At 38.6% G+C, this 26313-nt stretch overlaps 1 protein-coding gene across 1 annotated transcript in view; it reads left to right on the top strand.

Moving 5' to 3' along the window:
- The window catches only part of LOC103477312 (stromal membrane-associated protein 1), a 79029-nt gene extending 52716 nt beyond the window's left edge, over positions 1 to 26313 (top strand). Inside the window, exons 8-11 of the mRNA XM_008430360.2 lie at positions 12868 to 12986; positions 20584 to 20773; positions 22537 to 22754; positions 25559 to 26313. Of these exons, the coding sequence (XP_008428582.1) occupies positions 12868 to 12986; positions 20584 to 20773; positions 22537 to 22754; positions 25559 to 25678 (647 nt within the window). The 3' untranslated portion in view covers positions 25679 to 26313. The remainder of the gene's footprint in view (positions 1 to 12867; positions 12987 to 20583; positions 20774 to 22536; positions 22755 to 25558) is intronic.

Here is a 26313-nt window from a genome sequence, read left to right as displayed (position 1 = left end):
TACAATTCCTACATTTTCTATCAGATATTTTTGTTCAACCCTTTAAATTAAACGTTACAATCTGCACTTGAATTCTGTTGTAGAGGTTTCATTTCAAATCTAATGCGGTGGCATGCAGAGCCCAACTTGCGAAAATTGTGTCACTGTCCAAATATTTCTGGCTCTAACTGTAACTTGATCAGAGCCTCTAGGTTGTAATTCAAATTCTCTTTCAAAAGACATTTCTGTCTGAACCCCTAAAAGACGAGCCACCTGTGAGTTTTCTCATAAATTCAGAGTGAACTCGATGAAAACAAGCTGGCATCCAGATAAAATCATAAGTCTTTCCTCTTCAGAACAAAAATAGCGAACAGTGGATAGTGATCCTGTTGTCAAATTTAAATATTCTCTTATTCTTCTGATTGGATGTGATTTCTGGGTTTTAATTAGACTATTAAATTCTGCACCACACCTTCAGTCTTCAGTACCAAGTCACCCGATCCATGCATGACTTCCGCCTCTGTCTTTAGGGTAACAGAGGCGGGTTGACTTCAACCCCCTCACCTTATCTTCATCTCATTTTCTCACTAGATGGAAAAAATCCACCTTAAAGCTGCAGTATTGTAACTTTTATAAAAAAAAAATGTTTTACATAATTTGTTTAAAGTGTCACTATATCGTGGCATTATGGTATGAGACAGATAGTCCCAGTGCGACCTAGAACAACCACTCAGATCCAGGAGGCGGGTCTTAGACTTGTCAATCACAGTATCGTGGTGCCACTCATCACCTTCTCCCTGTCGCCTTTGCTCTCTGCTGCTTCGTGATAGCAGAGCTTGTTCTGAATGCTCAGGCTAGTTAGCATAGCTGCGAATAACAGCACTAAGCCCCGCCTCTAGGCCCTGATTAGTTGTTTTTTTTTGGGAGCGGTGCATTTCTTGATCGCTATGGACCCCTTGCATGTTATTGTATACACCTGGAAATTTCGCACATACGCACAATGATGGAGGACAAAAAGACGATTATTTTGTTGGCTAAGTGAAACCTGGAGATGTAGGAATTATTAATTTAGTCTAATGCGCCACAGGAAAGAGAAAATAACTTGGAAAAATTGTTAGAGTAACTCAAAACCACTCTTTTTCAAGTTCTGTGTGAGCTACACTACACGTAGACTCGTTGACATAGCAACTGACAACAACGTCGCTAACATATCAGGATTCAACACCAATAAACATTCAACTTATTACAGTTTTATGTTTTTACTCTTCATGTTTATTTTTAGATTAGTAATATAAGTGATCACTAAGGTACATTAGCTATCACTGCACTGCTATTAGTTAAGCTAACACTGGAAGTTGATTAGCTACCACTGCTATTAGCTAAGCTAACACTGCAGTTTTTGATTAGCTAATTTAAACACCTGCTCTACTGATGATGTCAGAGTTGGCGTGTAGGTCACCTTTTTTTTTATTTTGTAACTGAAATGAAAGAATGATTTCCACAGCACATCTACATGTTAAGGTTATCAAAGTCAAGCCAGCATAACTGAATTCTCCCTCACTATTTTTGTTCTTAAAACGTTTTACCGACAATATCTATTTGTTGTTGTGTTGATAAGTCGTAGTAGAGCGTTGCTTTCCTTTTTCTTTTATATGTCAGGCGTACATTTATGATTTAGCACTTTATATTGACAGCTTAACAGCTAAAGCCAATGCTAGTCATCGTTAGCCAGCAGCTTTTTGCTCTCCAGCAGAGGGACGGGGGCGTGGTTTCTCCTCAGGGAGTAGGAGATCGATCTTTTCACAGATTTGTCTCATAACAAACTGTCATGACATGTTTTATAAAAGTTACATACTGCACTTTTAATAAATAATGCTATATTATTTTTAACAAGTATGAATCTTTTTATAGACTCTTAAACTATCTGTAGATACAGAAATGACATTCTCAGAGATTTTTGTTTTCAAAGTGGCAACATTTAACTACAACTATGCATTCAGATTTAGACTCACAAAATATATATATATATATATATATATATATATATATATATATATATATATATATTGGATTCTTTTAGACACACATTCTTATCTACACGTCTAAGAAGCACAAATTCTCAGCCATTTTATTTTACAAGGTCACAAAACTCAATTCATGACTACTGTATCTGATTTACAAGGACAATATATATTTGACTTGCATTTGTGTCCAAAGAACAGTCAAAGATCCCCCTTTCTTTATTCTACAACCTTGTGAGATGCTCAAGGAGACGACTAAACATGAGTGCAAAGTATTAACAGTGGATGTGTAATAATTTTATCTCTCGACGTGAGAGTTCCTCCCCCCCACTGTATAAAGGCATTAGCGTGATTATGCTCCTGCAGTAAGAGATAAATTAATCTTATTGTCTGTTATGAAAATGATTTGTCCTCTAGGAGTTAATTAAAACACACTTCCTCATGGTGACGCACCAACTTTTCGGGACTGTTTGACCATTTTCACTTGTCAGTTTGAAGTGTGAACAGAAGGTTTTCTATCACCTGCATGCTGCGATTTTAATGGTATTCAGGGTTTCCAACAGAAAACATGCAAAGCCCAGTAGTAGGGCTGTCCACCTTGTTTTCGTGTTAAATGTTAAAAGTAGGGCTGTAACGATTCCTCGAATGATTCAAGTACCTCGATTATTAAAATTCCTTGAAGAAAAATGTATGCCTGGAAGTTTTGTTTTAATATTTAGCGCACCGTGTTCTGGCCGGGTGATTATTTGCGTTGCACACTTCCTCCTATTAGTTGTTGACGAAAGCTAAGCGTTGGCAGCATAACGTCCAATTTTCAAGTTCGGTCTGGGTGATATGGGGTATTTCATGGAGTTATGATGGTGTCTGGGTTTTTATCGGTTTTTGTGGGATCAGTAAGCATGCTTAAATTAACCGGCGCGATTGCCTGGCGTGCGGCAGCCTTTCTTCTGCCGGAGCTGCTGCCTGGTGGCTGGTTCAGAGCGAACTGCGGCGCAGGTTGCTGTTCTATAGGTGATACTTAATGTAAGAGTAGCTTTACGGACGAACCAGAACAATTTTTCCAAGCCACTTTTCAACGCAACATATGCGTTAAGATGCTAGCGCCAGTGGGTTAGTGACAGACATGTTGTTGTGCAGAGCTGCATGTCGGTATTAGAATCATGGCACAAAACCAATGAAAGGAAAAAATCTTTGTGCAGTTTTTTCTAAACAAACCGAGTAAGTGGAGTAATGCTGTTGGATTCAGAAAATGTTAGCTAGCTAATAAGATAGTTTTGTTATCTGTCTGCAGAGGTTGGTAGTAGTGGTTACATTTACTTCAGTAACTTTTTTGTGGGGGGAAAAGGTGTAGAAGTAGTTTTAATACATTTTACTAATAGTAACTGTAATAGTATGAACTCTTGGTTTGGTTTTGCATTTAAAGAAATAAACTATAGAGATTTTAAACATTAGATCCTGAGATTTCTGCAACATATGAGCTAACATTTATAGATAATTACTCAGCATTTTCTACATGTTATTTCTACGGTTGTTCTGGGTATTCTATTTGAAAGTCATACGTATTTATATTAAATGAAATGCCCATTAACTGTGCCTACCTGTCACAAAGTCATTGTAAGTCATTGTCTCTGTGGTATTTGAGTTTTATTGATGAACATGACATCAGAATAGCTGTGGCGCAAAATTAAACGGATGTCGCGAACTAGATTCAAACCTGTGACATTTTGACGACACTGAATGTGGGTTCGCCGGTTAACTACTGTAGCATTGTTCTCTGCGCTTGTTGACCTAAATCTAAACGGCAGCGGCGCAGACAAGACAGGCCGGGTTGCTTCAAGGTTTCTTCTTCATGAATTTCTAATATGCAGTTGTTCTCCTTTACGGAGCTGCACTGTGCCGGAGCGAGCTGAGCGGATGAGGTGCTGGCAGAGGAGCCAGAGCCCCGTGGACACGGCATTGATCAAAAATTCCCAACCGCAGCATGGAGGAGAGAGATTGCTATAAATAACCAACACTACACCTCTTCCAGCCACACTGGGTGGATGAGATTTCACACATAATCAATAAGTCAAATACACGGCAGTGTGCCTTCAGCATCTCCTTCATCAATCCCTCTGTAGCTCCATCTCTCAGGTAATGCTACTCCTTTGTTTTCAGTAAACCCTGCGCTCTCTCAGATCAGGTTGCTTTGTGTTTCAGTTGGTGCAGCAGTGCTGCCATGAGAGTAAAAACAGGGCCCAAATTTACCCCAGGGAGCATTCTTACTCCAGTTCTCCTCCAGTTTCTGTTTTGGACGATGACCATCCTGATGAAGCCATTAAATATAAGAACGCTTGAATGTTTAGATTGAATTTTACTATGGATGAATTTATGTTAAACTATTCCTTTTTATACAATCAAAGTCTTTATTATCACTCTTTGCTATTAATACAGTCAGCAGCAGTGTGACCCCTAATATTCTCTTTGTAAAGGTCAGGAGTTCTGGGATTACTGTAAAGAAGAATTAACATGTTTCAGGATATTTCAGTGAGAACTGATGGAAACTGCTGACCTTTTAAACACAACAGTCTCCAGAGTCTATAACAGCTCCTCTATTGTGTTTCTGCCTTACATCTCGGTGGTGTAGGAAGATGCTGCTTTCAGCGAATAACACTTTACCTTCCCACACAAGTTGCCAAAGCTAGACTGCCATAAATGTTTCGAACATGCCAATAAGTCTGCAGTACAAGCATCCCAACGTACTGAATTAAACCCCTTTTTCTACTTTAAAACTTCCACAAATCTTTTGTTGCATAGATTGAACAAGGTGTTATTTCACTTTCCCATGCTATAAGTCAATTGATCTGCCAACTAAGCTAGTAGTTTATTTGCTTAAAACAAGCAACTGTAACAAGATACAAAATAAGTTTGTATCTTGTTACAGTTACTTTTAGGTTATTTTGTCTTATTTCAAGCATATTAAGATATTTTCTCTTGAAACTGGACCAAATTTACTTGGTAAAATTTGGTGTATTTGCAGTGTGAATTCTTTTGGTGCGTTCACACTAAACCCGTCTAACGCTTCAAATTTGACACGTGTGCATTTTGGTGTGAAGTGTCTGACGTGTTGGACGCACTCGATGCATCAAACGCTCAAAATTCTCCAAACGGTTCAACCAAACGGTTCAAATCGTGCCACGCTAGAAACTCAAAACGCTAGAAACTCAAAACGCCAACGACCCTTGACGCGCCTCCTAATAGACTTTGAATGTAAACGAGATGCTCCAAACTCGTTTGGTATGAACGCACCATATACCTTTAATCCCCTTATGTTTGCACTATATTACCAAAAGTATTTTCTCACTCATCCAAATTGTTGGAATCAGGTTTTCCAATCACTTCCGTGGCCACCGGTGTGTAGAATGAAGCAGCTAGGCATGCAGACTGTTTTCACCAACATTTGTGAAAGAATGGGCCAATCTCTGGAGCTCAGTCAACTGTCAGCTGTATTATAAGAAAATGAAAGCGTTTGAGGACGAAAACAATTTGGCCACGCAAACTGACGGAGCGGGGTCAACCGATGCTGAAGTTCATAGAGCAATGAGGTCGCCAACTTTCTGCAGAGCCAATCACTACAGACCTCCAAGCTTCATATGGTTTTCAGATTAGCTCAAGAACAGACTGCAGAGAGCTTCATGGAGCAGCTGCATCCAAGCCAAACATTACCAAGTGCAATGCAAAGCGCCGGATGCAGTGGGGTACAACACGCCAAAGTGCCGAATCACTTCTCCCTGATGGAAATCGGATGGACGAGTCTGGGTTTGGCGGTTGTCAGAAGAATGTTATTGTCTGATTGCAATGTGCCAAGTGTAAAGTTTGGTGGAGGAGAGATTATGGTGTGGGGTTCTTTTTCAGGAGCTGGGCTAAAGGAACTCTGAATGCTTCAGCATACCAAGACATTTTGGACAATTCCATGCTCCTAACTTTGTGGGAACAGTTTGGATCTGGCCCCTTCCTCTTCCAATATGACGGTGCACCAGAGCACAAAGCCAAAGTCCAGAAAGACATGGATGGCAGAGTCTAGTGTAGATGAACTGCACAGAGTCCTGATCTAAACCCGATGGAACACCTTTGGGATGAATTGGAGTGAAGACCGAGAGCCAGGCCTTCTCGTCCAACATCAGTGTATGACTTCAAAAAAGCGCTTCTGGAAGAATGGTCAAAAATCGCCATAAATACTCCTAATTCTGGTGGACAGCATTCCCAGAAGAGTTGAAGCTGTTGTAGCTGCAAAAGGTGGACCAACTTCATATCGAACCCCATGGATCAGGCCATGGATCAGGGATGGGATGCCACTTAAGCTCATATGCGAGTCAAGGCAGGTGAGCGAATACTTTTGGCAATATATTCTATCTGTAAAGATGTGACGGGACCTAATGCACCACTAAGTGCACCTAATTTCCTCACGTAAAGATAGATTTATGGTAGACCCATACCAGCGCTCCAACACACCAGCAATCATGGCATAATAAGCAACAGTTTGACAGCAGCTTTAGAAAAGAAGGCAACAATAATTGAGAGAAACACTTTTACCCAACAGGAATCTAATGCTACAGTCGGCTCAGGCTCACCCTCACTCAACTGTTGAAAGCTGCAAAAGCAAAACCCAGCCTGGAGAATTTCTGCTGCTGCTGGGGATGCAAGTAGAAGGATAATAATTTGTCTTTCTTCAGCATAAATCTGCTCACCCAGCCAGCTTTTTGTCAGCAGCACAGCCTTCTGTTGGAAGCTCGGGGTGATTAATGTGTCCTGGGCACAGTCTCGACTTCTTAATACCAGTCGGCAGGAAAGGAAGAACACACTGGTATCCCCCCCATAGACTCCAGAGAACCTTCTTTTAAACAAAGCATATTTTTCAGAGCTTGCTTCAGCTTTCTATTTTCATGTTTCTGCTCTTTTAGTGCAGTAGACTTCACTAATCATTCACTTTTACCACATTTCATAACCAACTCATCATGCAGTAAAATAATGCAGAAAGGATTCTTAGTTTTAATAAACCAACATAAAATATGATTTGTCCAGTTTTACCACCACACAGAAGTTTTGGTGACCAGAGGAGATTTACCTCCTTTCCTGACTCCAGATGTCCTTCATGGCAGAATCTGATAACTACATTTCATGCTCTAGTTGTAGCTTGTGTTGGTAGAAAAAGAGTGAATTTAAATGGCTGGTTTAATTTTTACGGTGCCCCCTAGGGGACGTGGAGGATTTTTTTCTTCTTTTGCGCTACCTCGTAAAAGTACAGAGCCCCCTAGTGGACATGGGGAAATTTTTTTCTTTTGCGTTCCCTCGCAATAAGCAAATACTCCCTAGTCTATTTTGTATACAATTTAAAATTGTAAGTATATAAACATTTAAAGAGCCTCAGTGAAAAGGTGTTTATATATTTTTTTATTTGATTTATTCACTGCAAGTTTGTCAGTTTGTGTAACGTTGAGATGAAGCTGCACATGAAAACGGCCTTTTAGTAACTATTCAGACTGCCAACACAAAAAAGAGACTATCAAAACTGTCAAATGACTTTTGTGAAAATAACTCAGAAATAATCCAAATAGGTTGGATGTATTTTTTCCTTTCTTTCCTTCTTATGGAAAGTTTCTGTTTATATCTTAAAGGGGTGAAAAGAGATGGGAAGCTCATGTTTGGCCTGGTTTGTTGCTTTTGCATTTTGCACATGTAGGTTTGTGGTGCATTTTTGTCCTAAAGAAGATGATTTTGAACTTCAGATATCTCATAAACTAGATATTAATACGTGGAAAAACCTTAAGAAAACCTTATATGATAGCAGAAAACTTTCAGTATTCAATTATGCCGCATGAACTGATTTTTCATGTGCTGTTCCATCTCAACCTTACACAAACTGATATAAACATGCATTGAATACATAAAATTAAGAATATATAAACACATTTTCATTGAGGCTCTTTAAATGTGTATATATTTATATATTTAAAATTTTAAATTGACATTTTTGTGACTGGATACAAAGTAGACCAGGGAGTGTTTGGTAATTTATTGCGAGGGAACGCAAAAGAAAAATATTTTCCCATATCCCCTATGGGGCTCCATAAATGTTGGTCTCAGGGCACATAAAACTATATCTCTTTAAGATCTTTATCAACTTTTTAAAAACATATTTATTAACACAGATAGTTTAGCCCTTATCATCCTGACCCACTTCTTTATATGACAGTTTCCTCTAGCTAAATGTCTTCAGTAATCTTTATAGATCCTGTGTGCAAGGAAACCGATGCTTGTCTTGGAGGCTGGAAGATGCCAGAAGCATCAACAGACTTAAACATTTATAGAGTTGGGAAAACTACTGCACTCCTGAGGACAACTGAGGCAGTACGATATGGCAGATTGTTAGCAAATTTCATCAACAATCCATCTCATCCACAACACAGTACAGCATGGATGTCCAAACAAATCGCCAAGTTAAAAGGATGTGAGGCCCAAAAATATGTAGTTAAAAAAGAAAAAAAAATTATTACAAATCTGCTGAAATATCTAAAACATTTGATGGGAAAGGCATCTTGGAAAGCTGACATATCTGGTACTTGACATGTCATTGGCTGCTGTTTTCAAACCAGCCAATCCAGAAGCGTCTCTCATTTTTCTCGCTGCTGGTTGGCTGTTTCCCAAAGAGCTAGTAGTGGAAGTGCAAATATGGTTTCCACTGTGCATATCAAAGCATATTTGGTATTTGAACTATTAAAGTAGGTAGCTATAAGCGTTTTTAGAAGAGGATTAAAGTATTTTCAAATCTTAAATATTTACTAGCACCACAAATACCAATGGTCTAGTTTATTTTGGAGGAAAGGCAAATATAAAGCATGCAAAAATCTATGAAAAAAAATGAAAAAAAAAGCTTTGCATATTTGCTTTTCAAAAGGCATCTAGTTGCAAATTCTTTTGGACTTGGTTGGAAAAAAAATTAGAAATAGAGATTCTAGTCTTTCTTTCTGTGTTTAGCTAAATTTAATAAGTTAATTTAAAACAGAACAGAGTCTGCTTTTGAGTAAAACCCACAGGATGTCAAATTATAAATTTAACAAGAATGCATAATAAGTGTTTTTTTTTTATTAATATTTTGTGTTGTGGCAAACATTTTTCATTGTAAGTAACTATTTTTATTAATTAAAAAAATAATAAATTCTAGATGCAACAACCACCTGAGCTGGCAGGACTATTTTTTATCCTTGATGAATTGCCACACAACATCAGTTCAGGAGCCACAAATGGCCCCCGAACCGCACTTTGAACAACTCTGTATGTATCTTTTTGTATTTGAAAAATAAAAATCCAAATACAATGCAAAACATGGGTTGTTTAGTTAAAGAAGTGCTTTATGAAAGTGTTTGAATATGCATCCACTATATGTGACTTTGGTTGGTCAAGATTAAATAATAAAGACTTTTCTTCAGACATTTATGACTTGGGTTTTATAAAATAAACCAAAAGACTTTCCATTTCCAGCGAGAGACATTAACAACTTAAACCCCCTCCCTCTAACATCAGATAATGGATGAATTAATGAAAAAAGTGAAATTATCAGTGCAGCGCTCCTTTTTTAGTCTGCATATTAAAACGTCTGTTTAAGTTGAAGATGTGCGGCGGAGCTGTTATCTTTTCAAAAATCCACTCATTTTCATTTGAACTCTTCAATGTAGACTTTATTAACAAAGCTTTTAACTTCTTGCTGTCTTTTTTTTATTTTTTATTTTTTACCAAATTATCAACAAAGGTACAAAACAAAAAATTTTGGAATCCAACATGAATGTTTTTGCATATTTTATTTAAGTCAAAAGTTAAGATTTAAAACTCACCGTGTTCATTTACTACCAAATGTGATTGTACATAACACCCACAGAACAAAAGCTAAAGGTGGAAAACACATTAAAGCCAAAAAGTTATTTTCTAAAGCTTAATTATAGAGAACTTTAAACCCTTTTTGCTTTCAGAATAGTTGTATTTTCTCTAAAAGACATTTTAATATATTTTCATAAGAAACACTACTGTCACAATAACAAATTTTCATAATTTAAAGTTTAGATCAATACACTTTGAATTATGATGAACCTTTAAAACTAGAACTGGGAGACATTTAAAATATACAAAATAAATAAAATTGCAATGTATGTTTCTTAATTTTTATCTATTTTGTCATGGTTTTTTTGTATGTCTGCATAACAGAAAATATAAATATGTGGGGGAAAAAGTAAATTTTATCAAAATATTTCCCTAAGTAAATGTAACTAGTTAACTCCCCAACTCTTAAATTGTGCTTCAAAAATGGTTGGTTAAAACTAAAACACCAAACTGAAGAGTTTTATCATCTAGTTTGTGATAAAAAGAGAAAAATGTTAAATCATTTAACTGGAAAATTATGGAGGTTGTTTTGATTTATCATGTGATTAACTGATTTATAGCGACAGGTCTGTGGAAACGGCGTGCTTTGGTTTATTTTATGTTTCTGACCATTGTTATTTAAAGAAATGAACATGTAGAAAGGAGATGTTGTGCATTCAAAGCGTAAAAATCACCATGCGTGGTAAAAAGAGGATGTTTCTCAAACCTCCACCAACCTTTCCCCCACTTCTCTGCTTGAGGCAAAGGCTTGCTCCTGCAGCCCCCTGGGCAAAGACAACTCCTGCCCTTCAGGAAGTTCCTGCAAGCAATCAGCTTCATCAAAAACTCCCACGTACAAAGAGGTCTGCCTGAAACAACACCGCCATCTCTCTCTCTTTTCTGTTTTCTTACCTGAAAGGTGTCCCCCAGGTGACCACATGATTGAAGCAGCCAATGAGCTGCAAGGCAGAGAGGATCCAGACCCAGTTAGAGCAGAGGCTAACACCTTGAGGAAAAGAACCGGACAGATTTTAAGAAAACCTGTGGAGGCATTTCTCCCTTCCCTCCATGAGTGACGTGAGCTCATCCACCAGAGTCATAGCAGACTGAGCACAGCATCGGGTCATAGCTAAAAAATAGAGAACACAAATCCAGCAGGTTGTGTTCTGATTTATTTTAATGCTTTGTGATTGATTTAGAGTCAATTTTTGTTTTTTATGCTTACATTAGGGTTCGTCATGACCTCTTAATCATATAATATTAACATTTTCTTTTTATGGACCAATACTAGCTCAATGAGCCTCTAAACAGGAGATTTTAGACTTGATTTAAGGGAACTCAGTGTTTCAGTTGTTTTGCAGCTTTCTGGATGTTTGTTCCAGATTTGTGGTGCATAGAAGCTGAATGGTGCTTCTCCATGTTTGGTTCTAATTATGTGAATGCAGAGCAGAACCAGAAGACCTGAGAGGTCTGGAAGGTTGCTATGACAACAGTAGGTCTTTAATGTGTTGTAGTGCTGAGCCATTCAGTGATTTATAAACTAACAATATTTTGAAGTCTATTCTCTCAGTGTAAGACTTTAAAACTGGTCAGATGTGTTGTATCTTCCTGGTTTTAGTCAGAACTCCAGCTGCAGCGTTCTGGATACGATAGATTTTTTTACGCAGACCTGTAAAGACACTGTTGCTGTAATCAATGCGACTAAAGATAAGCGCATGGATGAGTTACTCTAGATCAGTGGTTCTTAACCTTTTTTGAGGTACCGAACCCACCAGTTTCACATGCACACTCAATGAACCCTTCTGTAGTGATAAATAAAATATGATTTTTTTCCCCCCCCAAATTCAAGACATAGTTAGGTCACCCCATGATCACAAAGTCTTCCTAAAAGGTAGAGTCTCTCAGAACAGTTCTTCAAAATATAGTCAGTGTTTTCAGCAAAGTTGAACTGACTGTCCAGGAACAACCCAAGGTATTTAACATTTGCCACAGTTTCAACAGGTTGGCCATCGAGAGAAACTGGAACCACCTTAAGGTCTTGTTTAGATAATTAGCTCTACATTCTTAAGAGAATGAAAAATTAATAATAAATAATAAAGACTTTGTGGTATTCTGATTTAGTAATGTAATTGTATTAGTTGTGTTACCACCCCCACGCCACTAGAGGCAGTACCAACCCCGTAAAGATGCGACTAAGGAGCAGATTTAGAAGTACACCGAAAACTACAGAATTTGGTAAAAACTGTGAGCTTTGCTGAAGTAATTAAAGACACAAGTTCAAATCCATGCTGAGAGTGGAGCTCCTTCAATCGTTGCTCCTCCGCAGCTCTGATTGGCTAAGCAATGTAACGTGATCCTCTGCAGCAAGTGATGGCAAAGCGGGGCGCATCATCACRACTTTACACAAGTGTGTCTTTACCTCCGCGGTAGAGGCTCCGCCGAACCCCTGAGACCGACTCACCGAACCCCTGGGGTTCGATCAAACCCAGGTTAAGAACCACTGCTCTAGATGTTGCTGAGACTTTAGTCCTCTATTCTTGGAAATGTCCTTCAGGTGAAAAAAGCCTGACTCTTTGTAACCATCTGATTGATTAATGCGTACAGAGGAAGCCGTTTTAGCACTACGGCAGAAGCTAACGTTCACAGTCTTCATTATTTCTGCTATTAGGGGTTCAGCCAATCAGCACAGAAGAAAACAAAAGCCACTGCTGGATTGGCTGCTTTGCAGACACCAGGGTACCAAGTAGCATTTTAGCTTCCAAAGCTACATTTTCTTTAGAGTTACGACAAATCCAAAAATAAGAGGGAAGTTACTTCTCCACAAAGTCTAAAACTAAATCAGTCGGGATTCAGTGAAGATTAGTTTTTATCAGTTCTCTCTCCAGCTTGCCCAGGTGTTTGGATCCCACCTTCTGAGGGGTTTTTGTTTATTTTAAAGCTGAAACTCAGATTTAAATTCTGTTTTCCTGTCTTCCAGACGCTCCAGAGGGAGAAGGAAAAGGTTCTGATCAAACGGGTCCTGACGGGAATGAGCTGGATCTGTTCGGACCGATGGTGTCCAACCCGCTTCCCCCCAACAACACAAAGCATGATCAGGTAGTCAAACACACACACAGAGATGTTTGCGTAGCTATCTTTGTGGGGACTTTCCATTGACTTTCATTTATTTCTACAGCCTGAACCTTAAGCATTACATACCTAACACTAACCAATACTCAATTCACACCTTAGTCCTAAATCTAACCCCTGACCCAAAAACAGCGTTTCCCCTTGTGGGGACCAGGCTTCGGTCCCAGTGAGCAGTGAGTCCCCATAACGTCGTATGTATCAGGCAAATGGTCCCCACAAGGTATTACAAACAAAGGCGCGCGCACACACACACACACACACACGGTGACTTTCATCAGCTGCTTATCACCTCAGACAGGCTGCCACTGAGGGAGTCCACACGCACGCACGCACGCACACACACACACACGCACACACACACACACACACACGCACACACACACACAGAGGAGTGAATTCACAAAGCGGCCATGTTTCTGCTACGTGGCGACACATACTCTCTGAGGATCGACATCAAAGCGAACTGTCATAAAATCCTTTACTTTGAATTAATTTGACCAGCGTCCTTCAAGGAAGCGTGCAGAGATAAACCAAAAGAAACACGTTTTATTTATCATTTATCTAGTAGGTCATGAGGTCAACCTCCTTCTTCTTTTTGTTTCTGCGTTAATACATCAGGGTTTATTTTGTTTACAGTCACTTTGACAACAAAAAATGTCAATTTAAAATTCCTGTGTTAGCTATTTGGTGGTTGAACCAGTTCTTCAATTTTGTTTGTGTGATATCTTTTGGTGAAAATGAGAAAATGGCCTTTTATCAACAAAAAAACCCATCAGATGTCAATATTACCTTTTGAAAATAACTCATAAATACTCCAAATAGTCTGGATGTATTCTTTGCACATATGTTTTTCCAAAAGAAAAAGATAAAAAAGCTTACAAAACCTTATATTGTAGCAGAAAGACAGAAGTAAATATATTATTGGATTAAGGAATGTTGAAGCATTGAACCACTAGGGGGCTCTGTAACCTCCGAAGGAAACAAAACAATCATAAAACCTTAAAGTACAATATTAATCAAAGGGGCTGAAAACTGTGGAGTAACTGTAAACGACAATCAGGATTCAGTGCTTACTTCTGTTTTAATTTAACATTTTTTGTCCATTTTTTTTTTGTCAAATTCATCTGTCCAAAATTTTTGAATGGATGAATTATGCAACAATAAAAGTATTACAAAATGATTTGGGTTGTTTTGGGAATTTTTTATAAGATTGCTGGCATTTGAGAACAAAAAAGGTGTAAATTGTTCTGAATTTGTTTACATTTAGACAATTAGATTAGATTATTTCACTTATGACATGGGTATATATCTTGTTATAACTTACTTTTTATATATTTTTAAATTTTATTTCTGTATTTTGAATATGCAAATAATACGTTCTCACAATAGCAAATAAAAATTGAAGGAAGCACAATAAGTAAAGTGTAACTAAAAAATAGCTGGCATGATCAAATTATTGTCCAGAAATAATCTGCCAGTGGGATTATTAATTTTTAAAATCAGTATTTAGGAATTAATTACTTAAAACAAACTCTCATGTCTTGCTGAAAAGCTGCTTATAAGTTAATTTTGTTTTTTTTTTCAATGTATTCTCACAACAAACTAGACCAAAATTCCTTGGTAACATTTTGTATTTTTGCTGAAACCCAACACATGAATGGTTTTTCTTTCAGGTAAAGATTTCTAACACAAGAACACACTTACCTATAATAACCTAAAGTCACAAAATGACATTTTGTTCCTTTTTCACAACATCAAACATTGCCAGACAAACAGAGATCAGACTGTCGATTCATCTTCTCTATTAAAACAGATCAATTCCCTCCTCTTTCTTCTTCTTCTCCACTTTACTGACATTTCCTGCAACATTTAAACCTCAAAGTTGCCTGGCAGAGTGGGGGGCCAGTAATTGCTTCCGCCTTGGCGTGAAGGTTAGCGTTCCCTGTTTGTTGGTAAGCAACCCATGACTTTTACAAACTAATAGGTTCTGCTCAGACGGAAGAAGTGATTGAACCGGTGACTTATTGCCGTCTTAATTCTTTGTTGACTTTGAAATCATGTTCTGTTTCTACACCTTGAACACACAAACCTGCACGCAGGGGGGCTGAGTGTTGGATTCAGCAGCTGGATAATTCCCTGCAGCATTTCACACACCCAGCTAATCACAACAATACAGTTTGATTAGCTGGGGATTTAAAGGAACGTGTAGCTGGCAGCGCTCTGATTCCAGCAGCTATTAACAGGCGCTGAGGAACGCCTCTCCGTCTGCGTGCATGTCAATTATAAAAAATGTGATTACAGCTTTGGAGACGTGGACAGATTTGTGTTATCCCCAGCGTTCCTCCTCCTCTCTCTCTCTCTCTCTCTCTCTCTCTCTCTCTCTCTTCTGCAAACAAACAAACTCACAAACATGTTGAACAGAAGCAACCAAAACATTTAGAGGAAATTTTTATTTTCAGCTGCTTGTTGACGTGTTTAATGGCTTCTAACGTAAAGTTTATCCTCATCTCGCACTGCAAAAATACAAATCTTACCAGTTATTGTTGGGCTAGTTTCTAGTGCAAATATCTTTGTACACTTGAAATAAGACAAAACTAACTTACAAGTGACTTTTCATTAAGATATAGAAGCTTTTTTAAAGTAAATCATTCCTTAATATTAATAAAACAGTACTAGTTTCACTTATAACAGGAGTAAAGTGTCTTATTTTTTTCACTAATATTAAGGGATTATTTACTGAACACAAGCTACTATATCTTGCTGAAAAGTTACTAGTAAGTTTTGTCTTATTTCAAATTTATTAAAATATTTTCACAAGAAACTTGACCAAAATTACGAAGGAAAATTTTGTGTGTTGTCATAAATGTCGTTCATTCAGGCATTTTAATGACATATTTAATATTATTTTAATGTGAAATGATTATATTATAAGTTGTTTATGTTTTGTTTACTCCATCACTGTTTGTCTTCTCCTACCTCCTGCCTTTTTGTTTAAATTTCCACACAAAAACATTTTACATTAAAATATATATATAAAAAAAAAAAAAGATTCACTTTATGGTTGATTTTTTTTTAACTTGTTTTACTTAAAAAGTAAAACATCTTAAGAAAAAAGCTACCACTTGTTTGTTTGCTACGACCAAGTTTAAAAATAAAAAAGCTTTTCATTTAAACAAACATTCATGTTAATGATTGATTTAAACTTTTTATTTTACTTTCACTAGAAATTTCACCCATAAAGAACACAAGTTGAAGACATTTTGTAATAAAATGATGAACTGAGAACAAAACAAGTAATGAACGATATAGTAGAGGATTTATTTATGATAAATTGCATTTGAACATGTCAACGTTTAGCACTTTTGTCATTTCTATGCGTATTTGTAATTGGTTTTAAAGTACAGCACATTTCTAGGTTATTGAAACTACAACTGAATCACAATTTAACACATCCAACAGATACAGAAAGACAAACGGATGTCTGTTTTTAGGCTAGCTTTAAAGGAGCGTATTGGTTTTATTATTGGTTGTTTTGGCGTCTGTCATGGCGAAGTGGGCGGAGTCCTGGAGAGCGTGACGTCACGTGCAAAGGGTCAGTAGTGGTAACTTGTCAGGCAGCTCTGGCTGCAGTCTAAAGCCCTGCTCATTAATGTTCAGTCCCAACAAGAATGATGTATAGATGTAAAAGCCGCAGAGAGAACAGAGAACTGGTGGTGATCAGCGGCTTCTTGATTTTTTTTTTTCTCCTCTTTCTTGGAGTCCCTGATCCTTTTCCCCTTGTTTTGATTTATTTTGGTCTCTGTTTCCTGCTGTTCCTCTTTGGCACGCCATAATTCAGCTTCTCCAAGGCAAGCTTTGCTTTTGTTTTTAGTAAATTAGCACAAAATCTGCGGCGCGCACACATCTACACAGAACGTGGCGTGGCTTTAAAGCCACAGATGGCCTGTCAGAGGGGAGTGTATGGGTATTTTCAAGCCATGATGGGAAAACGTGGAGAGAAAGAAAGAAAGAAAGGTGTGTGTGTGTGTGTTTGGCTGTAGAGGTCTATGAATAGCGACAGTGAGGAAAAGGCTGTCAGAGCAGTAATTCAGTTCACCGGCTGCAGCCATCAGCACAAACACAGGGTGAGAAGAATGGAGCCTTGTTGGAGAGGCTTTCTATTACACATTGTGCTGCTAGGAGCCCTGCAAGGCATCACACACTATGTGGATGGAGTGCATGATGCTGTTCGCTTCTCTGGAAGAGTCGGAGATGATGAGTGGCGCTGCGAGTGTCGCTTAGAGAAGTGAGAGCATCTTACATCGTCGGCCACCTGGTTGGCTTTGGCGAGAAATCGTCTGATTGCTCTGCTGCTCTTTCTCTGAAAAAAGATCTAAAGTTCCTGGAGTGTCTGGCAATCAGATGTTTAGTTGTGAGCAGCTTTGGAGTCGTCCGGTCTGGATGTAATTGGTGCTCACACTGATTCAGGGGTGTCAAACTCATTTTTGTTATGGGTCAAATCAAGGTCATGAAAGCTCTTAAAGGGCTGGTGGTGCCAGAATGTATTGATAAAACCTGTTCAGAAACTGCTAAAATATCAATTAATTCTTAATATTATATATTATTGAACATCTTTTAAGTCCCTCCATGATTTCATGATTCTTTTTGTGATTTTTTTGCAATAAAAATCAAAGTGTTTGTGGCATTAATTTTGAAATATTTGTGCTTATTAATGACGTTAAATGTGACTTTTTATTACTCGCTGAATGGATCCTGGACTATAATCAGACATCAATTAAGGCTGAGGCAGCTGTTTAGTACAAGTAAAGTTTTTGACATTTGAGAATAATCTTAAATAAATGATAAACTTTCCAATTATTAGCGCAAAAAAGTGCAGGGATTTGTTAATTTTCTGTGAATTTCCACAATAATTCTCAAGAAACTGGAGGGACTGATTGATATAATTTAGCAGTAAACTGATAAAAACTGCATTTATTTGATTGATAAAATATTTAAGCACATTTTGTGTTTAGTAACAAAAAGGTGGTTCCATTTATGTTTATAATGTCTTTTTAGATCATCTATAAGTCAAACTAATGTCTTTTTCATTAACATTTATGAAAACAAGCTCCTTTGTCCTGCTGAAAAGTTACTATTCAGTTATTTTTGTCTAATTTCAAGTGTATAAAAATATTTTCGCTAGAAACCAAACCAACAATGATTGGTAAAATTTGCTTTTAGTCATGAATGTAATTCAATCAGGCATTTTTAATTATTTTCTTTAATTTACTCAGTCACTGTTTGTGGATTTGATGGATCTGCTGCCTTTTTCTTTGAATTTCAACAAAATAAACTTTTTACATTATTTCAATTACATCATATATGGTTGATTTTTGACTTAAAAACATTTTAAGAAAAAGAAACTACCACTCGTTCATGTTCATGAGATGATTATCCAAAGAACGATTCTTCATAAAATCAACACCATCATCTTCATGAAACTGTCTTGACCAATCAGAGCATCTTCAGTCAGAGGCTTCTTCAGGTTTGTTGGAATGCAGACTGCTACAGGAGATCATTTTGTCTACACTAACTCTTTGAAGAATCTGAATTATTGAGCTACAACAACATTTAATTTCCCTGTGGGATCAATAAAGTATTTTTGAATTTGAATCACCTGCTCTGTCAGAAATGCCTTGAATTCACCTGGACGCCGTTTCCTCTCACTCAGATTGCGATGCAGCGATGAGCCTCTGCTCCGTCTCTCACCTGGGTGTGAAAGGGAAACAGAAATTACACTCAGCGCTGTTAAATATATCCATTATCTCTGCGAACACTCCTGTTCTTCTTCTCTTGATATAAGCGGTTCAGGTGAGGATCTCTCTGCTCCTCCAAGCAGGATTCATGCTAATGTCTTGCTGCTATTAATAGATGCTCCATCTTTCCTCTGAACACCTGACTCACCTCTGTGATGCAGCGCGGACCATCCCTTCCCTCTCACTCTTCTTTCCTTTTGTCTTCCTCCTCTTCATCACTCTCTCTTACTTATCGTTTGTCTCCACATTTCTCTCTGCTGTTCCTCCCCCTGTCCTTTTGCTCTACATTTTATCTCCTCCCTCCTGTCATTGGACGGCCAGACGAAGCGGCACAGCGCTGCCTGCTAACCAGCAGAGGCCAACACACTCTTGGATGTTTGCAACGCTGATTTCAGAGCGTTTATTCAGCGGGGAGTGTGTTGCAGGAGCAGCTGTTTATCAACCTGTCTCTGCTGGTGTTACTCATGAATCCTCCTCCATTCCACGTCCCATAACTCAGGTTTCCTCAAACTCACCTTGGCTACTTTCAGCTGCATCATTTTATTTATTTATTTTTAAATCAGTGCATGTTTGAGTTCATGTCTGCCTCTATTTGCAGCAACCTAATTAATGTAATCCATCTCACTTAGCTGTGACAAGGCCTCTCCTCTTTTCTTTTTTGCTCATCCGTTTCTTTCTTCGTTGTTTTTCAATCTTTTCTCTGCTTCCTTACTTATATCCCAGGTTTTATGCAGCAAAACGGCGCCGTGTATCCGTTATTACCTGAGCTCACCTGGGATCAGCGCTGAAGCAGAAAAAGTTAAATTCAGCTAATAAATATTCATGAAACTCTGCCTGAATGTGCTGAGATAAGGAAAAAATTACGATCTCTCAAAGTATGGAAAGCAGAGTCGACACAAAGTTGAAGAAGAAAGTACACTCTGGAAGATTAAACTAAGAAGACACTAAATTAACCGATCCCGATCGATTAACACCGTTTGTTTTGGCAGTTCATGTTGGGAAAATAACGGCAACAATCTTGGAGAAGCAACTGCTGCTACACATCAATCTAGGAGGGGAGTTAAGAGGCCATTTACAATCAATTACACGTTATAGTTTGGGGAATTTTTTTGTTTTGCATTCACTGCAAAAACACAAAAAATCTTACTAAGTATTTTTGGTCCAGCTTTTCGTGCAAATATCATCGTACACTTGAAATAAAGCAAACTAACTTAAAAGGAACTTCTCAGAAATATATAGAGGATTGTTTTAAGTAAATAATTCCTTAATATTTATGAAAAAGTTTGTGTTTCATTGGCAGATCATTTAACTTCTAACGTGGGAAAAATATCCTGTTAAAAGTGAAATAATTAGTACTTTTTCATCAATATTAAGGAATTATTTGCTTAAAACAATCCTCTAAATATTCCTAAAAGTCACTTTTTAGGTAGATGCTGATAAATACTACATTTTAGGTTGGAGTTTTGGAGACATGTCAGTAGTTCATAGAATAAAAGAACAATGTTCATTTTACTCAAACATAAACCGAAAGAGTAAAACGGATCATTTTAAGAGGTGTCTTTTTTTTCCAGAGCCGTAGATAGCATTTGTATAATATCTTAAGTTAGCATAGTTACCTGATTGTGCTATAAATGCCTGGAAAATACATGATACTGGCCCTTTAAGAGTGTAAAATTGAAGCAGCATGTACTGTAGATTTATAGAAATATTTATCTGCAATGTTTTGCTGAATTTAAACATTTTATCTGTGGTCTTGTTGTTTCTTTCAGTCAGGCTCCAGTGCAGCTCCTCCTCAGGTGGAACCCTCCACTTCCTCTTCCTCCACCTCCTCTTCCTCCACTGCCACAAAGGTGGAGGAGAAGAAGCTTTTATCTAAGGACTCCATCCTGTCTCTGTATGGCAGCAGCTCAGTGGGCAGTCAGCCGCAGAGCCAGCCGCAGCCGGCTGCTGCAGGACCAGGTATCAGCCGCCATCCATTTTTAATAACCAGTTGTTATCCAGGTTCAGCCAGCTGACTTTTATTGTTTCTCTCTGCAGCCCAAAGCTCCAGCAGAGACACTTTATGCACTTGCATCGAGTTTTACGGGATTTATAACCATTTCCTCTGAACTCTGGCTGCATTTATTGGGGCTCGGTGTATGATCTGTTAAACTACGGGTTCTTACTGCAATTGGAAGTTGTTGGAATACGAACCCTTTTGGTGTTATGTTTGCCTCTAAGCTGCACAACCTCTGCAGGGGTTTATTGTTGCAGACGGGAGCAAATCCCACTTTATCTGTGAGCAGCTACCTATAAGGCCTTACTTTATACCAAATATGGGTGTGTTTTCATACAAAGCTCCTTGTGCATCTAACTGGGATCAGCAGATGAAGCTCCTGTTAATTAATGAACATAGCAGCAGCTCCTAAAGCTGTGATTTTATTTAGTTTTAGTGAACTCACAGAAACCTCAATGCTTTTTAGTGGGTGTGTCATCCTTCATGGCAGCAGCATTGTGCTACAATGAAAATGTTTAATTTGAGGACATTTATATGTTGAGAAAAGAAATTGCATATTAAGAAAAATACGTTTTTATCACATTTATTGGTGCCTTTTTAATATGATGCTTTCCCTTCGGTAGACTTGGTTTGTGTCAATCAACTTGATTACTTTTGAGCAGCAAAACAATTTTGTTTGTGCTGCTTTGGGTTTGAAGTTTAACTTGAATGAAAGTTTTAAGGTCATTTTGATTTCGTAAAGTGGGGGCGGGGGGGCTGGTTGACCTTTTGACCTATAAGCTTTAAAGAATATCTTCAAAGACAAAGCAGTACAAACAAAAAACTTTGCTGCACAAACCAGCCCACACATAGTTGAGTTAACTATGAAGAAGAGGGGCTGGTTGACCTTTCATGACCTTCTTCAAATCAGATAAAATTGGTGTCAAACGTTTGTGCTACATTTGTGCAGCAACATTTTTTTGTTTGTGCTGCTATGATTTTAAAGATATTAAGAACTGGTCAGTTGGAAATGGAACAGGAAACATTTATTAATATCTTTAAAATTAACAAACAAAAAATGTTGCTGCACAAACGTAGCACAAATGTTTGACACCAGTCCCGTTAGATTTGAAGAAGGTGGTGTTTGATTTGCAGCTTTCTCAGCGAGTGAAGAAAAGGTGCTGCATGTCTGCACACTGTTGCACTCCAGGAGTGATGTGTGTTGCAAATGAGAGAGGACGGTGGCAGATGAAAGGTCAGCGTGCAGAAATGCTGCCAACTCCAGTCCCTGCTGCATTCAGCGGCGGCGCGGCGCAGCATCGGCAGGACCAGAGCGGAGCGTCTCCAGATTCATCTCATACTTATTAGATGTGAAGCGTCAGCAGCGTTTGTGTTTGTGCTGCGTGGGCGGCGCTCCTACTGTACACACAGCACAAGCAGCGAGCGCGGCGGCGGTTTGGGACTCGATTTGAGCGAAGTGGAGGAGAGGAGTCAGCAGATCCAGAGTGGAGGCCATGTTGATTAGTGATTATTGAGCTACAAGAATAGGAGATGATTAGGATCGGAAATGGAGATGAAGGGAGTTTAATGATGCTTCATTCTGAATGAGAGGAATGAGACCATCCATCCATACATACATACATAAGTTAACCTTAAAAATGTTTTAAAATGTTTGAATTTTACCGTGACCTTAAATAATCTTGGATCTTTTCCGGCTCCTTTTGTGTTTGTCGTTTTGGCCCTGCAGGATCATACCTGGGCCAGCCTCAGATGCAGTTCAACCCACCGGGTTTCCCTCCAGCGATGGGAGGAAGCGTCCCAACCACGGCTGTGATGGGCGGCGGTTCGCCGATGTCCGGCGTGACGCTGCCGAACGGCGGCTACATGGGAGGGATGCCGGCCAGCCAAGGACAGAACCTCTACAACATGCAGCAGCAGCAGCAGGGACAGTGGAACATGAGCCAGGTAACCCATAAGACATTAATCCAGCTTCCCTCTGTGTTTTGGTGGACTAGAGAGCACACCTTTGCTGTTTTAGTAGTTTAAATCTCATAAATCTGGTGTCACAGTTTGGCCATGCCTGTCCTAGCAGGTGATGTATGGCCCTGTGTCGTGTTGTCCTCCCTTTTCTCTAAAGCTCAAGACTTATTCTCCTCACCAACTCCTCCTCCTCCTCCGCATCAGCTCTAATCTGCTGTTTTTAACCTTTACGTACACAGTTGAAAAGTTGGTCTAATTTTAGTTAATTGACAAATAATTTTTCTATATGTGATTTGCTTGCTAGAGTCTGTAAATCTTTTTACCTCCTTATCTTGAAAACACTATGGTAGATTTGATCACAAATATTTTTATTAGAAATGTTGTGATATGCAGAGGTAGAAAAAACATACCTCTGTTTACATGTCACTGTACGAATGGTAACCAATTATCCTTAAAATGTTTGAGCTTCCCTTTAGCCATAAAAGTCTGTTTTTGCTTTGCCAGCTAGTTTGATCTGTTCGTTTATCTTTCTGGGTTCTTCCAGTGTTGTTTCTACTTTTAGATTGGACAAAAGAAAATGCAGCTTGTGAAGCTGAAATATCTCAAAGCAAAGCTACCTGACATGCTATTGGCTAGCTTTTGCAAAGCAGCAAATCCAGAAGCAACATAATTTTTTCTTGTTGCTGATTGGATGCTAAGACAGTTTCCACTCTGTGTATTAACACATATTAAGGTATAATTTGTGCTTGAACTATTAATAAAGTTTAGTTAATAGACTTTTTAGACGCGTATCAAGTATTTGCAGATTCCCCCTTCACCACTCAGCTCCTCTAGACTAGTGGTAGCTAAAATTAGCAACACCTGTTGGAACTGCTGAGCTCATCATTGGAGCTACTTCTCAGTGCAACGGCGATAAAAACGGTCATAAACAGCATAAAAGAGAAACGTTGTGATTATGTGATGAAGGCAGAGTGTTGGAAAAAGCAGGGGCTTCTTAAAGAGACAGAAGCCCAATTTCAAGATGTCAAATTACAAAATCAACAATAAATGAAAGTAACAGTTACTCAAATGTACTATAAAATAATAACCCGTAAATGAAACTTGTTTCAACAGAACAAAGATCCCAAACAAATTCAAACTAGTTTTGGACTGAATAACGCAGGCTAATGTCGTTTATGGCTTTAGCTAGGACTCATTTAACCAAATATTAAATATTGTGCTTTAAATTTTAAAGTTGACTCAAATTAGTTTATATTCCATAATCAATAACACAAAACTTAAGGTAGGAGACTGTAAACGTGAGTAAAATCATTAATCAAGGCAGTAATAGCCGCGTGCGACAGTGATAATTTCATAGTTTAATGTTTGTAATGATAATTTAGAAGTGAAATGTTGAACTGTCAGCATTAAGTGAAGGTTTAAACCAGATCCTCGGATGAAGAGCCGGTTTCCGTCCATTAGCTGGAAGCGAACTGTCGGAGCTGGCAGCTGGGGAAGCAAGATAACCCAACACAGGCTGACAAAAACTGGGTTTCAGCAGCTCTTTGTTGCCCGCTGTAATGAGCTGTACGTTTAGTTAGAGCTGTGGAAGCGGTTAAGAAAAAAAAAAGACAGAGCTTCAGAGAAATAAGGAAGCTCTGGCATTCCTATGAGATTGTTTACCTGGCAGCTTTTCAGTCCACTTTGGACCAGATGTTCAGCAAGTCTAGAGTCTGCTGCTGGTAAATAACGCTTCCAATGAAAACCGGAGTACAAAAAAAGCTTCGTTTTGACACCAGCTCTGCCATAAGATGCTTTTCTTGTTGCTTTCTCTCCCAACCTCACCTTTGTGATGAGGCAGCACAGAAACACATATAGCTGTCAAACTAGTTCTCACAGAACTACATGTACAGGTGTGCAGGTGAGGATATACGTGTGTGTGCTACTTGTGCAGGGGATGTCAGAGAACACACACGCACACACACACACACACACACACACACACACACACACACACACACACACACACATACCTACAGCGCTCAGGTGAGCAGATAAGTGCGGCTGCAGCGAGAAACATTTATAATAGATAAGACAGAATGAAAGGTGGATGTTGAATGGGGAGTACGCATCGGCCATTTTGAGCGACTCACACGACGATGACCCTCAGTAAATATGTCACAGTAGCTGCATTTTCATTACAAATGTGTGAAAATCTTTGTTTTCTTTTAATGTTGGAAAAAAATGGCAATTTCAGAGCTTCCATTAAATAAGAAACCAAATTAAAACCACATGTGAATAAGTCTAAGTCATTAAAAAAACCTCCACCTACTTCCTGTTGTCTTCTTTGTGGTTTTCGCCAGTAGTAACATCCAGTTGTTGATCATGTGGCTCGTGTTTCCGTTGCAGTTTTATGAAATAAACAAATTTCAATACAGCAAAAGAAAACACCTCATCCTGAAATGTTTTAGCAAAAAAAAAGATTTTTTTTTTAAATTTACATATTTCTATCGATATGTCAAATTACACAATTTTATGCTCAATGTAAACACAACTAACAACAAACTTCATTGAAGTTATTATATTCTTAATGATGTATAACGTTAGCAACAGGTTGACTAAAAGGTGTTTTTAATATCATCATATTGAGATATTTCTTGCTTGACCCACACCAGCCTCGTCCACATCCACAGGGAAAAGGAGTCAACCTTTACGGTGTTGGTGTTTTTAGAACCTGTGTTTGATCTTAAGGAGTAACAAAAACTGAGTTTCCTCTGGTGTTTTGTTTGTTTTTTTCCCTACTATCACAGCAAATGTCCAGCATGGGTTTGGGTGGCGGAGGACCGGCGGCCGCCGCGCCTGCGACCGGTTGGTCCGCTTCTCCAGCGCCAGCTTCGGGTCAAACCCTCAGCACTCAGCTGTGGAAGTAACCCGGACCGAGTCCAGAGGATGCGGTGAAGTGGTGGGGCAACAGACTGATTTACTCTCCTGTACGCACAACGTTGCTACTAATAATGATTTAACAACTTAAAAAAGAAAATTAAGAAAGATCGGCAGCTGTGTGTTCCCCGTCTTTCCAAATGTTCCTCCTCTGATCCGTCTCCTTTTGTTGTTATTGTCTGAAAAAAGACACAACAGAGCAACAAGCAGGAAGCTGCTAACGCTAACGTAAGCCTTTATCATTACAGAAACGTAGAGTTAGTGAATCGTGGTTCAGTACCTACAGTAGATATGGATATCTTGTTGTTGGTCTATGCTTCCCGCCTCGCCCTTTCCTCTGTAACGTACATTGAACTCTCTCCTCTCTCTCCTGACTCCCTCTGTTGAGCCAACAGAAGCACACAGCAGATACTTGTCTGAGCAGTACTGCATTTCTATGAAAAATGATAAGAAACTCCTGCATTTTCAAAGAAGAGGGGAAAAAGTCTCAGCTTGATGGGCTTTTCTGTGAGGTTCTGCTGCAGGTTTATACTTTAAATGTCATTTTCCACATATAGTCACAGATTTTAACCATTTCCACTGTAAAATAATTAAAATAAAGCATTCAAGTGAAGCAGCATTACAA

This window comes from Poecilia reticulata, linkage group LG15 (genome assembly GCF_000633615.1).
Source record: "Poecilia reticulata strain Guanapo linkage group LG15, Guppy_female_1.0+MT, whole genome shotgun sequence".
Classification (NCBI taxonomy): domain Eukaryota; kingdom Metazoa; phylum Chordata; class Actinopteri; order Cyprinodontiformes; family Poeciliidae; genus Poecilia; species Poecilia reticulata.
This window is presented reverse-complemented; position numbering and strand designations above follow the sequence as displayed.